This window comes from Somniosus microcephalus, chromosome 6 (genome assembly GCF_052327205.1).
Source record: "Somniosus microcephalus isolate GS21.2 chromosome 6, FLI_Smic_1.0, whole genome shotgun sequence".
Lineage (NCBI taxonomy): Eukaryota > Metazoa > Chordata > Chondrichthyes > Squaliformes > Somniosidae > Somniosus > Somniosus microcephalus.
Genome location: NC_140992.1, coordinates 227,590,457 through 227,605,930, shown reverse-complemented (window position 1 = coordinate 227,605,930; position 15,474 = coordinate 227,590,457). Strand labels below are relative to the sequence as shown.

At 44.5% G+C, this 15,474-nt stretch overlaps 1 protein-coding gene across 3 annotated transcripts in view; it reads left to right on the top strand.

Moving 5' to 3' along the window:
- The window catches only part of phkb (phosphorylase kinase, beta), a 337,093-nt gene that overhangs the window by 109,729 nt on the left and 211,890 nt on the right, over positions 1 to 15,474 (top strand). For all 3 annotated transcript variants that reach the window (XM_085991512.1, XM_085991511.1, XM_085991510.1), the window contains 3 exons: positions 3,383 to 3,490; positions 3,642 to 3,722; positions 12,987 to 13,102. In XM_085991512.1, coding sequence (XP_085847638.1) covers positions 3,383 to 3,490; positions 3,642 to 3,722; positions 12,987 to 13,102 — 305 coding nt within the window. The remainder of the gene's footprint in view (positions 1 to 3,382; positions 3,491 to 3,641; positions 3,723 to 12,986; positions 13,103 to 15,474) is intronic.

The following is a 15,474-nucleotide window of genomic DNA, read 5'->3' as shown; positions in this document are numbered from 1 at the left end:
TACTCCAATTACATAGGGCCTTGGTGAGACCACACCTGGAGTACTGTGTACAATTTTGGTCTCCTTACCTAAGGAAGGATATACTTGCCACAGAGGGAGTGCAATGAAGGTTCACGAGATTGATTCCTGGGATGGCGGGACTGTCGTATGAGAAGAGATTGAGTAAACTAGGTCTGTATTCTCTTGAATTCAGAAGATTGAGAGGGGATCTCATAGAAGCATACAAAATTATTACAGGGCTTGATAGGGTGAATGCTGGGAGAATGTTTCCCTTGGCTGGGGAGTCTAGAACCAGGGGCCACAGCCTCAGGATAAAGGGTAGGCCATTCAGGACTGAGATGAGAAGAAATTTCTTCACACAGAGGGTTGTGAATCTTTGGAATTCTCTACCCCAGAGGGCTGTGGAGGCTCAGTCATTGGGTATTTTCAAAACAGAAGTCGATAGATTTATGACCAGTAAGGGCATCAAGGGATATGGCGATAAGGCCGGTGAATGGAATTGAGGCAGAAGATCAGCCATGATCTCATTGAATGGCGGAGCAGGCTCAAAGGGCCGAATGGCCTACTCCTGCTCCTATTTCTTATGTTCTCCCGTTAGTTGTTTAATGGTGCACCACGATTCACGACTGGATGTGTCAGGACTGTAGAGCTTTGATCTGATCCATTGATTGTGGGATCGCTTAGTTCTGTCTACAGCATGCCTCTTCCGTATTTTGGCATGCATGTAGTCCTGTGTTGCAGCTTCCCCGGCTTGGCACCGCATTTTTAGGTACGCCTGATGCTGCTCTTCTACACTCCTTATTGAACCAGGGTTGGTCCCCTGGCTTGATGGTAATGGTGGAGTGAGGGATATGCTGGGCCATGAGGTTACAGATTGTGGTGGAATACAGTTCTGCTGCTGCTGATGGCCCACAGCGCCTCATGGATGCCCAGTTTTGAGCTGCTAGATCTGTTCTGAATCTATCCCATTTAGCACGGTGGTAGTGCCACACAACACGATGGAGAGTGTCCTCAGTGTGAAGACGGGACTTAGTCTCCACAATGACTCTGTGGTGGCCACTGCTACACTGTGCGGTGGTCACTGCCAGCAATGCTGTCATGGACAGATGTATCTGGGACAGGTAGATTGGTGGGGACGAGGTCAAGTAGCTTTTTCCCTGATGTTGGTTCTCTCACCACCTGTCGCAGGCCCGGACTGGCAGCTATGTATTTCAGGACTCGGCCAGCTCAGTCAGTACTGGTGCTACCGAGCCACTCTTGGTGATGGACATTGTACCCTTGGGTGGGGGTCTTCATTCTGTGCCCTTGCTACTCTCAGTGCTTCTTCCAAGTGATGTTCAACATGGAGGAGCACTGATTTATCAGCTGAGGGAGGGCAGTAGTTGGTAATCAGCAGGAGGTTTCCTTGTCCGTGCTTGACCTGAAGACGTCATCGTGTCTATGTACCATCTACAAGATGCACGGCAGCAACTCGTCGAGGCTTCTTCGGCAGCACCTCCTAAACCCGTGACCTCTACCACCTAGAAGGACAAGGGCAGCAGGTGCATGGGAACACCACCACATCCAAGGTCCCCTCCAAGTGACACACCATCCTGACTTGGAAGTATACCGCCGATCCTTCATCGTCGCTGGGTCAAAATCCTGGAACTCCCTTCCTAACAGCATTGTGGGAGTACCTTCACCACACAGACTGCAGCGGTTCAAGAAGGTGGCTCACCACCACTTTCTCAAGGGCAACTAGAGATGGGCAATAAATGCTGGCCTTGCCAGCGACCCCCACATCCCATGAACAAATAAAATAAAATAGTGTGGGTAAAGGCACTTTTTGAGTATTTAACTTGCAAAGCGTGTCATGAGAAAAACAATTGTCATTTTTGATATGTTTGTAATCAGTGGAGTGGGCTAGTTGGACTGAATAACTTTTTTTTGCTCTTACATTCTTACGCATTTATTAAATCTAAAGCTAATTTTCTTGCAATTGCAGATTGCGTGTTTTCAAACGTACTTTACTACACTCTAAAATGTTATGTAACTTGAATGTATTGCTTTAAATATTCATCCATAGGAACATAGAAAAAGGAGTAGGTAATTCAGCTGTTCAAGCCAGTTCTGGCAATCTATTAGATCGTGGTTAGTCTATACCTCTACTCCATTTTACCCGCCTTTGCTCCATATCCCTTGATACCTGTGCAAAAATTTGAAAATACCACTTGAACCAGCACCCACAGCCTTTTGTGGGGGGAGAGAGTTCCAGATTTCCACTACCCTTTGTCTGAAGAAGTGCTTCCTGATTTCACTCCTAAATGACCTTGCTCTAATTTAAGATTATTTTCTCTTGTTCTGGATTCCCACACCAGGGGAAATGGTTTCTCTGTATCTACCCTATCGAATCCCGTTATCATTTTGAAGACCTCGATTAGATCACCCCTGAACCTCCTAAACTCAAGGGAATGCAAGCCAAGTTTATGCAACCAGTCCTCATATTTCAGCCCTTTAAGCCCCCCAGTATCATTCTGTATCCCCTCTAAATTCAACATATCCCTCCTGTGGTGCGGTGGTCAACATTTCCTTCCTGAGGTGCGGTGCCCAACACTGAATGCAGTACTCCAGATGGCGTCTGATCAAGGCTCTGTACAACTGAAGCATAACTTCCTCCCCTGTGTATTCCAGCCTCCTTCAGAAAAAGGCCAACATTTAATTAGGCTTTTCGATTAATTTTTACCTGTGCACTGACTTTTAGTGATTTATGTGCCTGGACACCTAAATCCCTTTGCTCCTCCACGGTTTCTAGTTTCCCACCATTAAGAAAACATTCGGATTTGCCTTTCTCGGTTCCAAAGTGGAAGATGTGACACTTCCTCATGTTGAACTCCATCTGGCACACTTAATCTGTCTATGTCCCTTTGTAATTTTCTGCTCCCATCTGCACAATTTACTGTGTCTTCTAATTTAGTGTCACCTGCAAACTTGGATATACAAGTCTATTCCTTTATTCAAGTTATTGATATATATGTTGAAAAGCTGAGGTCCCAGTTCAGATCCCTAGACAATACTACTTGTCACATCCCGCCAATCAGAGTAGGTTCCCTTCATCGCTACTTTTCTGTCAGCTACCTCTCAACCAATTATCAGCCTCGGCCACAAGACTACCTCCCAATTCCTTGTGCTTTCATTTTTGCTAATTCTTGTGTGGAACCTTATCAAATGCCTTCTGGAAGTCCCATTATAGACACTCCCTTATCCACCATGTTAATGACCTCTTCAAAAAATTCAACTTGAGTCGTCAGACATGAGCTGCTCTTCACAAATGCATTCTGACTCTCTTTGATCAACTCATACTTGTCCAAGTGCTCAGTTACTCAATTAATTTATTTTTAAATAGGTTGAACATTTCAAGCAGCATTCAAATCCATCAAACTGCCTACATTCTGTGTTCAACGTACATACAGGTGATGAAGTGTTATCTGATGAAGAATATGGGCACCTTCAGGTAAGGTTACACAGTTCTGATCCTTTTGACATACATTTTAATGTTAGCATTATCAGGGCACATGCACCAGCTGTATGATCATTGATTGGTTGATTGATGCAGCAACATTTCAAAGTTTTGTTTTGATTTTTTTTGTTGCTTTTTACCCCAGATTGATGCTGTATCTTTGTTCTTGCTGTACTTGGTGGAGATGATTTCCTCAGGACTACAGATTATCTACAATACAGACGAGGTATTGTTTGTTAGTCTGATGCATCAAGGCAAATAAGCAAGTTTATTTCTCAAAATGTTTTAAAGTAACGACACTACAATTAACTTGCTAAAACCTGAAGTTACTTTCAACTTTTAAAATGTACCAATCAATCTCCCATGACGTTGCATATGGGGAGTCAAGACCAAGTTAATATTTGGGTCTAGCAGGTGGGGTAATTAGACCCTGCTGGAGAACAAGGAAAAGGGATGGGGGAAGATGTACAGGGCAGAAGGGAAGAGTGAGGAGGAGAAGGGACAATAAGGAAAAGTGACAGGTGTGGGGGGCGGGGAGGGGGGCCGGATGGCAAAGACATAGAAACCACCTCAGTCGGTGGGGAGAGCAGCAAGCTCTCTCAGTGGTGGCTGGTCCACTTCCCTGCTTCGGAGCTGAATTTTTCTCTGTGTGGTAAATTGGTCTACCTTCCTACAGGTCAGTGGTCGGGGAAGATGTTAACGTTAATCATCATCGGGTGAGTGACGCAGTTGACCTGCCCACTTCATGCCTGTTTTGGGCGCAAATTGAAAGAGCATCCCAGCAAGTTCCCCAGGCCTTGGCTCACAAATCTGAATCTGCACAAAGTTGACAAGAGTCCTAACTAATGGCAGTTTCAAATATTACTACTGCAGGCATTATCAAGTCTTAGCATTAAGTGGCTCAAGCCCTTCTGAAACTAAATAAATGACTTGCATTTATATTGCACCTTATTATGTAGTGGAAACAGAGAAATACTTTTGTCAAGTTACTGTTGTAATGTAGGCAAACATGCAAGGCCCTCAGCGCAGTTTCTCTCCCCTGCCTCCCAACTACATGATTCGGTCTCCTTTTGGTGATGATTGCTAATTATATGGAGAGGATGTTTGCTCTTGTGGGAGAATCTAGAACTAGGGGGTCACTGTTTAAAAATAAGGGGTTGCCCATTTAAGACAGATTAGGAGGAATTTTTTCTCACAGAGGGCCGTGAGTCTTTGGAACTCTCTTCCTCAGAGGGCGGTGGAAGCTTTGACTATTTTTAAGGCAGAGGTAGATGGATTCTTGATAAGCAAGGGGGTGAAAGGTTATCGGGGGTAGGCGGGAATGTGGAGTAATCAGATCAGCCATAATCTTATTGAATGGCGGAGCAGGCTCGAGTGGCCTACTCCTGCTCCTAATTCGTATGTTCGTATGTTATACGCTGTTTGTTTCGGGCAGACTCTACCTATTCTTCAGGACCACATCCCTCTCAACGACTTCTTTAGTAATAGTCCAAAGCTAAAATAGGTCAAGTTTAGAGAAGACAACTTTGAAGCTCATCCCTGATCTGCAAAGTATGATACCTGGAAAATATGGCTATGTAACTTGCTGCATTCGAGAAGGCTGTATTCTTCACAATTTAATTAAATTGACTCTGACTTGAATGAGTAAAATTTCACTTATGATTATTGATGGTTGAATGGTCTTAAACTGTTATTACACGAAAACTACTTGCATATCAAATCATAGAATCATAGAATGATACAACACAGAAGGTGGTCATTTGGCTCATCGTGCCTGCGCCAACTCTTTGGTAGAGATATCCAACTAGCCCCACTCCCCTGCGCTTTCCCCACAGCCCTGCAAATTTTTCCCTTCAAGTATTTATCCAGTTCCCTTTTGAAAGCTACTGCTGAATTTGTTTTCACCACCCTATCGGGCAGTGTATTCCAAACCCTAACCACTCATTGCGTAAAAATGTTTGTCCTCATGTTGCCTCTGGTTCTTTTGCCAATCACCTTAAATTTGTGCCCTCTGGTTATCGACACGACGACAACAACAACAAATAGCTAGAGGGATAGAACTGAAAAGTAGGGAAGTTACGTTAAACCTGTATCGAACCTTGGTTAGACCACACTTGGAGTACTGCGTACAGTTCTGGTCGCCATATTATAAAAAGGATTTAGAGGCACTGGAGAGGGTGCAGAGAAGATTTACAAGGATGATAACAGAAATGCGAGGGTACACATATCAGGAAAGGATGAATAGGCTGGGTCTCTTTTCTCTTGAAAAAAGAAGGCCGAGGGGTGACCTAATAGAGGTCTTTAAAATTATGAAAGGTTTTGATAGAGTGGATACAGGGAGAATGTTTCCACTTGTGGGGAAGAGCATAACTAGAGAATAGGAAATTCAGAAGAAACTTCTTTTACCCAAAGAGTGGTGAGAATGTGGAACTCGCTACCACAGGGAGTGGTTGAAGCAAATAGTATAGATGCATTTAAGGGGAGGCTAGACAAGCATATGAGGGAGAAGGGAATAGAGGGTTATGCTGATAGATTTAGATGAGGAAAGACAGGAGGAGGCTCGCGTGGAGCATAAACGCCGGCATGGACTGGTTGGGCCGAATGGCCTGTTTCTGTGCTGTATATCCTATGTAATCCTATGTAACAACAACTTGGAATTATATAGCACCTTTAACGTAGCAAAACATCCCAAGGCACTAAACAAGAGCGATAGAAATATAAAAAAAATTGACACCAAGCCAATCAAAAAGGTAGGTTTTAAGGAGCATCTTAAAGGATGAGGGTGAGGTAAAGTGGCGGAGAGGTTTAAGGAGGGAATTCCAGAGCTTAAGGCTAAGGCAGCAGAAAACACAGCCGCCAATGGTGGAGCGACTAAAATTGGGGATGTGCAAGATGCCAGAACTGCAGGAGCGCAGAGATCGCGAAGGCTTGTAGGGCTGGAGGAGGTCACAGATAGGGAGGGGCGAGGCCATCGAGGGATTTGAAAACAAGAATGAGGATTTTAAAATTGAGGTGTTATCGGACTGGGTGCCAGTATAGGTCAGCAAGCACGGAGTAATGGGTGAACAGGACTTGGTGCGAGTTAAGATACAGGCAGCAGAGTTTTGGATGAGCACAAGTTTATGTAGGGTGGAAGATGGGAAGCTGCCCAGGAGAGCGTTGTAATAGTCAAGTCTAGAGGTAACAAAAACATGGATGAGGGTTTCAGCAGCAGATTAGTTGAGGCAGGGTCGGCGTCGGGTAATGTTACGGAGGTGGAAGTAGGTAGTCTTGGTGATGGAGCAGATATGTGGTCAGAAGCTTACCTCGGGGTCAAACACAACATTGTTGCAAACGATCTGGCTCAGCTTCAGACAGTTGCCAGGGAGAGGGGCGGAAACTGTGGTCGGGGAATATTTAGTTGGAGGAAATTTCTGCTCATTCCAATACTGGATGTCAGACAAGCCGTGTGACAAATAAGAGACTGGAGGGGTCAAGAGAGGTGGTGGTGAGATAGAGCTGATTGTCGTCAGCGTACTTGTGCAAACGGATATTGTGTTTTCGGATGATGTTGCTGAGGGGCAGCATGTAGATGAGAAATAGAAGGGGGCTAAGGATAGATTCTTGGGGAACTCCAGAAGTAACAGTGTGGACGTGGGAAGTGAAGCCATTGCAGGTGATTCTCTGGCTGCGTTTCGATAGATAAGAATGGAACCAGGCAAGGGCAGTTCCACCCAACTGGATGACAGAGGAGAGGTGTTGGAGGAGGATGGTGTGGTCAGCTGTGTCAAAGGCTGCAGATAGGTCGAGAAGGATGAGGAGGGATAGATTACCATGGTCACAGTCACATAGAATGTCATTTATGACTTTGATAAGGGCCGTTTCAGTACTGTGGCGGGAACAGAAACCTGATTGGAGGGATTCAAACATGGAATTGCGTTAAAGATGCGCACGATTTGGGAGGCAGCAACACGTTCAAGGACTTTGGAGAGGAAAGGGAGGTTGGAGATGGGGCGGTAGTTTCCAAGGACAGAGGGGTCAAGGGTGGGTTTTTTTGAGGATAGGGGTGATGACGGCAGATTTGAAGGGGATTTGACCTTTCAGTCGTTGGAAATAGTTTTTTTTTAATTTACTCTATCTAAACCCTTCATGAGTTTAAACACCTCTATCAAATCTCCTCTTTGCCTTCTCTGCTCTAAGGAGAACAACCCCAGTTTCTCCAGTCTACCCGCGCAACTGTAATACCTCATCCCTGGAACCATTCTAGTAAATCTCTTCTGTACTCTCTCCAAAGCCTTCATGTCTTTCCTAAAGTGTGGTGCCCAGAATTGAACACAATATCCCAGCTGGAGCCGAACTTTGCAAACTTTGAAATTATGTCCTGTATACCCAAGTCCAGATCATTAATATATATCAAAAGAGCAGTGGTCCTAATACTGAACCCTGGGAAGCACCACTATATACTTCCCTCCAGTCTGAAAAACAACTGTTCACCACTGCTCTCTGCTTCTGTTCCTTAGCCAGTTTTGTATCCACACTGCCACTCTCCCTTTAATCCCACGGGCTTCAATTTTGCTAACACATCATCACAAATTGATTTACTGTTAATGATCATTTCTAGAATGATCTGGAGTTTTCATCATATTTCTCTTATATTTCCTACATTAATTTGTAAAATTAAAAAACACTTTCACAAAACAGTACAATTTCTATGTTTACAGTCTGAAACCCATTAAAAAGGGATACGGGATATGGATGCCTCATTAACTTTATATAGCACACTCATTTTTGACTCTAAGCTGAATACAGAAAGCACTGAGAGCAAATGATACAGATTTGTTTTCTCACTGGAAGTCACAGAGTGGTCCTTGAAAATTGACCTAAAGCCATTTAAATTCATTAAGGCACAATAGGGCTCCAACCATTAATCATGTCATACCATTAAAATCAGTGGAGATAGGATTGATGTTTTTCCTTATCCTCAGACTTTCATTAACTTTGAAACAAATTGAACCTGAATATCGGCCCGGATTTTGCTGTAATAACAGTGAGGCTATTGGCGCTCACCATTATTACGGGGTAGATTAGACAGCAATTTCTGGCGTCCACACATGCGCAGTTAAACGCGGATATCCGGAAGTTGCTGTCAGAGATACCCTGTTCCTTTACAGGCTGCACTGTTGCAGTCCTTGCTGATAGACTCGGCATTGAAATGGCTGCAATGGCGTGAACTTGCTGTACTTGCCCACTAGTTCCGCACTAAAAATGGCTGAAAAAGTTAGGGCTGGTGCATTCGGGAGTAAGTGAGTTTTAAATGGCGTGATAATTACTGCTGAACAACTCTCTGGTCCTGAAAAAGTAATTTTATAAGTGTGGAGTCTCATTTCCTCCAAAGAAAATTATTATTTGAGATTTCTTTAAAAATTAATTTTTAAAACACTTTTTTTCTGTCTGTCTCTTTTATCTCTCTCCCTTAATCCCATCTGTATTTCCCAGTCTTTGTTTCACTTTCTGTACATCATTTAATCTAATTTATATTTCCTGCTTTATACTTCCTGGTTTCGACTCTGAGGGCTGGATTTTGTGAATGGGGACGAGTTGGAGGCGGGACTGCTGCTTGTCATGTCCATGTCCCGCCTCCATCATGTTCTGACCAACCAGAGGGATTTTCCCCTGATTGACCTTGTTAAGCCCGCCCTGCGGGCTCAGCAGGCCAATTAGGGTGAAGTCACTGACAGAGCACGTCAACGTCTGACGTGCCATCTGTCACGACTTCTTGAAAGAAGAAATGTCAGCATTTGATAGCTCTGTGAAGCTGTCAAACACTGACATTCTGTGTAGTTTGATGAGCCCTTGTGTTCAGGACTCAAACCTTTCAACTTTGTAGATTTCAGATGACTGTTGGTTCGGAGGATCCAACAGCCAGCCTGTGAAATCTACAAGGAAGATATCGGGACTCCCGATCCAGAGTGGATGAAGGCTGTAGGCAGAAACCAAGGTAAGTGAACATTTTTTAACACTTAACACTCACCTTACATACTTACCACTCCACACTTGCATCCATCACTCACCTCTACATCTTACTTTCAGGCCCCTCCGACCCCCGCAGATCTCCTACTCGACTCTTTCAACCCGGCGGGGTTCTCTGAGGTCGGGAAGCCTTCACCTGAAAAGGTAAAATGGGACTAATCCTTTTTTCTGCGTGTTAACTACCTGTTAACAGGGAGTTAAAAGGATTTAATCCCTTTCCCACCTCCAGGAGACGGGACCCGAAGCAGCACATCTTCCCGCCTCCTGGCAAAAGGGCACAGAGGTGGGATGGGGATGAGGACGGGTTTGCCATCCACCCCACTTTCTGCAACTTTACCAGCAGTTCGGTCTCCATACCCGTCTCCTCGGGGCTGAGAAAATCCAGCCCTGAGTGTCTCGGAGAGGATTCTTTAATCTGATTGGTTGAAGTGTTTTGCTGTTTGTTGTCCTGCTCACAGACACCACAGGTCCCCTGTAGAGGGCGCCACACTGGAAAAGACGCCGGAGTAGAGGAAATCTATGCTGAGAAGCCCGCAAAAATACTGTGGGCAGCTGTCAATGAGGTGAATGGCGAGTGCCATTCCTTCACCACTAACAGCAAAATCCGGGCCATAAGTGTTTTCATATCCAAGAAGTATTTGTTTCCTGAGGGCGGTACGCGAATGAAGTTCTCATCTATTGTTTTTTAACAACTCTATCAGTTTTTACAGTGAAGCACAGAGAATTATGCTTAATTTGATGAGTATGTCTGTTAATTAAAGCAGACAAATTATAGTTTGATTGATCTATGCATTACAGAGGAAGCAATGCTTTAGATATAATAGGCTGGAGGTTAAAATGTATAATCTTTCACATGTCAGAGTTAGATGCTTAATGCAATCATGTGTACCAGTTGAAAAGGAAAAAGGATTCATCATAGACAACTATGTAGCACAGAATTTGAAGTTACATAATTTTATCTGATGGGGCCCAAGTTCAACTCCAGATGACAAAAGACTAATGAAATTCAACAGCCCTGTAGGCTGTGAAAGCAGAAGAACTTAAGAAATAGGAGCAGGAGTAAGCCATACGGCTCTTCGAGCCTGCTCCGCCATTCAATGAGATCATGGCTGAACTTCTACATTAACTCCATTTTCCCGCCCTATCCTCATATCCATTGATTCCCTTCCAAGCATCTGTCGATCTCAATCTTAAGTACAGTCAACTACTGAGCATCCACAGCCTTCTGGGGTCGTGAATTCCAAAGATTCACAACTCTCTGAGTCAAGAAATTTCTCCTCATCTCAGTCCTAAATGGCTGACCCTTTATCCTGAGACTATGACCCCTAATTCTGGACTCTCCAGCCAGGGAAAACAGCCTCGCCGCATCTACCCTGTCAAGCCCTCTAAGAATTTTATACGCTTTAATGAGATCACCTCTCATTCTTCTAAACTATAGAGAATATAGGCAAATCATAGGACAGCCCTCTCATCCCAGGAACATACTGAACCTTTGTTGTACCTCTTCGAAGGCAAGTATATCCTTCCTTGGGTAAGGAGACCAAAACTGTACACAGTACTCTAGGTGTGGTCTCACCAAAGGCCTATATAATTGCAACAAGACCTCCTTACTCTTAGCCTTTATTGCAAGGGGCTGGAGTATGACGTACAATTTGCCTTCCTAATTGCTTGCTATACCTGTATGTTAACTTCCTGTGATTCATGTACAAGGACACCCAAATCCCTCTGAATATTAACATTTACTAGTCTCTCATCTTTTAAAAAATATTCTGCTTTCCCATTCCTCTTACCAACGTGGATCATTTCTCACTTCCCCATATTATACTGCATTTGCCACCTTCTTGGCCAATCACTTAATTGATCTATATCCCTTTGCAGACTCTTTGTGTCCTCTTCACAGCTCACTTTCCCACCTAGCTTTGTATCATCAACAAACTTGGATACATTATACTCATTCCCTTTATCTAAGTCATTAATATAGATTGTAAATAGCTGTGGCCCAAGCACTGGTCCTTGCGGTACCCGACTCGTTACAGCCTGCCATCCCGAAAATGACCCGTTTATTCCTACTCTGTTTTCTATCCGTTAACCAATCCTCAGTCCATGCTAATATATTGCCCCCAATCCCATGAGCCCCAATCTTGTGTAACAACCTCTCATGTGACACCTTATCGAATACTTTCTGAAAATCCAAATCTACTACATCCACTGGTTCCCCCTTATCTACCCTGCTAGTTACACCCTCAAAAAACTCTCATAGATTTGTCAAACACGATTTCCCTTCCATAAAACCTTGTTGACTCTGCCTAATATTGTGATTTTCCAAGTGCCCTGTTACCACATCAATAATAATAGATTCTAGTGCTTTTCCCTACTACTGATGTCAGGCTAACTGGTCTATAGTTCCCTGTTTTCTCTCTCCCTCTCTTGAATAGTGGGGTTAAATTTGCTAACTTCTAATCTGCGGGGACCATTCTAGAATCTAGGGAATTTCTGGAAGATCAAAACCAATGCATTCACTATCTCTGCAGCCACCTCTTTTTTTAAAACCCTAGGATGGAGACCATCAGGTCCAGGGGATTTGTCGGCTTTTAGTCCCATTAATTTCTCCAATACTTTTTCTTTACTAATATTAATCACTTTAAGTTCCTCACTCTCAATAGACACTTGGAGCTCCACAATTTCTGGTATGTTCTTTGTGTCTTCTACTGTGAAGACAGATACAAAATATTTGTTTAACATCTCTGCCATTTCCTTATTCCCCATTATAATTTCTCCTGTCTCTGTCTCTAAGGGACCTACATTTACTTTCGCTAATCTCTTCCTTTTTACATACTTGTAAAAGTCCTTACAATCTGTTTTTATATTTCTTGCTAGTTTACTCTCATTCTATTTTCTCCCGCGTTATAAATTTCTTGGTCATCCTTTGCTGATTTTTAAAACTCTCCGAATCCTCAGGCTTACTACTCTTTTTGGCAACATTGTGATCCTCTTCTTAATCTAATGCTATCCTTAGCTTCTCTAGTTAGCCATGGTTGTACCACTTTTCCAGTGGTGTTTTAATTGTAATTTCGTTGAGAATTATGAATTAATTCTTTAAATGTTTGCCATTGCTTATCTACTGTCATTTTTTAATCTAATTTCTCAAGCTACCTCAGCCAACTCACCCCTCATACCTCTGTAATTGGCTTTGTTTAAACTTAAGACCCTAATTTCGGATTTAAGCACATCACTCAAACTTAATAAGAAATTCTGTCATATTATGATCACACATCCCCAGGGTATCCTTTACTATAAGATTTCCAACCATTTTTTGCTCCCAATCACCTGAATATAGCCCCAAATTAGGCAATAAGGTGAGGAAGATGTAAACTTAAATATTGAGGAAAAAACCCCAGTCGCTGCAGCTTAGTCTGATTAAAAACAAATTACTGAATGTCTTCTGCCTGTGTCTTAACTATTTTGTTATGTTGTTTAATAGGTATCTTTCATTCAAAATCTTGTTTTCTGTGTGGAAAGATGCTACCGCAGGCCAGATTATGGTATGTGGGAAAGAGGAAGCAAATATAACAATGGCAGCACTGAACTACACTCAAGGTATGCTGTTTCACAAGATTCTGAATTTAGCATGTTGATTACGAGTATAAATATAATGGGAAATGAAAATTATTTGCTCAGTTTTTACCATAATGTGCATTTGGAACTTTGGCCAGAATTTTCTGGGGTTCATGCGGGTGCGATTGGAGGTGGGTCGGACGGGAAATTTGAAGTAAGTTGGAATGTGCCTTTCCCTCGGGTGCGTTTGCCGGTGTGGCAGCGACCCAAACGGCAGAGGCGGGCAACCTAATTCTATTAATTATCACCTTGTTGTCAGACCCTTAAGCGCCTCTTTCAGCCTACCTTTCAAATTTTCCTGGCTGCCCACAGGATCCACGCAGCTGGGAAACCACGTCTGTCAGCCTGAGGCGGGAGTTGAGTGGCCATTGTTCCAGCTGATTAGATGACAGCATGAAATGTCCTATAACAGCTCCCACCACACAGCTGATCACTTTCCTCAGGCAGAAGGTGTTGCCGACTGCATTCCCAGCACAGATTTAGCTTTCTACAGGCTGCAAGTGTTTGCAGCAAAGTCGCCATCCAGTCTCACCTCATTGGCACAACCTATCACACCATTGATAGATTGCTTCTCTCACCTGTACTTGACCTGCCATCTATTCCATCAGCATGGATGCTGTTTATACTGTCGCACCTTGGTCCTCAGAATCGGACCACGATGAGCCCCAACACCAGCAGCACCAGGCACACCAACAGCAACACCACCAACCTTCTTAACCACCTGATGCTGCACAGGACAAGGGCATCAGCGCAGGGCTGCGCCGCACCGGGGGTGGTAACCCCAACATGGTATACAGGCAGAGGATGAGCTTCCTCAACATAATTGAGCAGTAGTGCCAAAGGAGGCTCAGGCTATCGTGCCAGGTCATCACAGACATTTGCACATTGCTCGAGCAAGACCTGCAGCCCAGAGGAGCGGGTGGATACACCAGTAGCTATCAAAGTCACCAGCGCCCTCAACTTCTTCGCCTCCGGCTCCTTCCAGGGATCTGCAGCAGACATTTGCAGCATCTCGCAGTCGGCCGCCCACAGATACATCACACAGGTCACCGATGCCCTCTTTGACAAGTCAGCCAATTATATCAACTTATATCAACTTTGCCACTGCGTTACTGAGCGGGCGCTCCGCTCTGCCACTTTGGCTGGCTTCCCACAGGTGCAGGATGTTATCAACTGCACACGTGTGACCATCAGGGCACCCCATCATAACCCGGGAGTCTTTGTCAACTGCAAAGGTTTCCACTCCCTCAATGTGCAGCTGGTCTGCAACCATAGGAAGATCATCATGCATGTGTGTGCTCAATTCCCTGGCAGCTGCCGTGACTCTTTCGTCCTTCACCCTCCCTCAGCTCTTTGCTCCTACAAACAGACTTTTCGGCTGGCTGGTTGAAGACGAGGGCTATCCACTGAAGACGTGGCTCATGACACCCTTGAGGAGGCCAAGTACTGAGGCCCAGGAGAGATATAATGAAAGCCACATTTCCACCAGATGCGTTAGGGAGCAGACAATAGGCATGCTCAAAATGCGCTTCAGAAGCCTTGACAGATCTGGAGGAGACCTTCATTACGCACCAGCCAGGGTCTCCAGAATCGTTGTGGTCTGCTGCGCCCTGCACAACATAGTGCAGCAGTGAGGATTAACATTGCATGAGGAGCAAGACAGTGAGCGCACAGCCTCTTCAGAGGTGCAGGAGCTGGAGGAACCTGCGGCCCACATCCCACCAACACCCGAGCACATTGCTGCCCGGGAGGTCAGGGATGGCCTCATCATGGCCAGATTTACTTAACTTTACACATATCCATATGGCTGCCACATGCTGCGCCAGGTTGGCACCACTCCACAGCAACACCATAAAGGATCCCTACAATGACCAAGCCATTCCTTTCACACTGACCACTATAGCTGGAGGTACCGTTATGTCTCACCATTCACTGCAACTCCCTAATCCACTTCCAAAGCTGCACACAAATTTGTCTAAAATTGGAAAGTGGTGAAAATAAAGATTCTTTTGGTTGACATCACATTTACGGAAACTTGACATTAACATTGAATAAAACACCCAAGTGGCTACCCTTGTGAATCTAGTTGTGTGTCATCTTTCTCTTAAGCATTTCTTCTATGAGGTGCTACCCCTGCGACTGCTTAGACACTCTTGGCGAACATCCTCTGGATTTTGGAGCCTGTGATGGCCCCGCGAAAGTCGTCTGCTCCTGCAACTTTGCAGGGGCAGACTCGGCCATCGCTGTCCGAGGAGGCATCTGGGGCTCTGACTGAGGAGGTGGCAGTGGGGAAGAAGTTTAGGCGCTTTGAAAAGAGCCCACACTTCCAGGTCCCCTCTCACCGTCATCCCTCT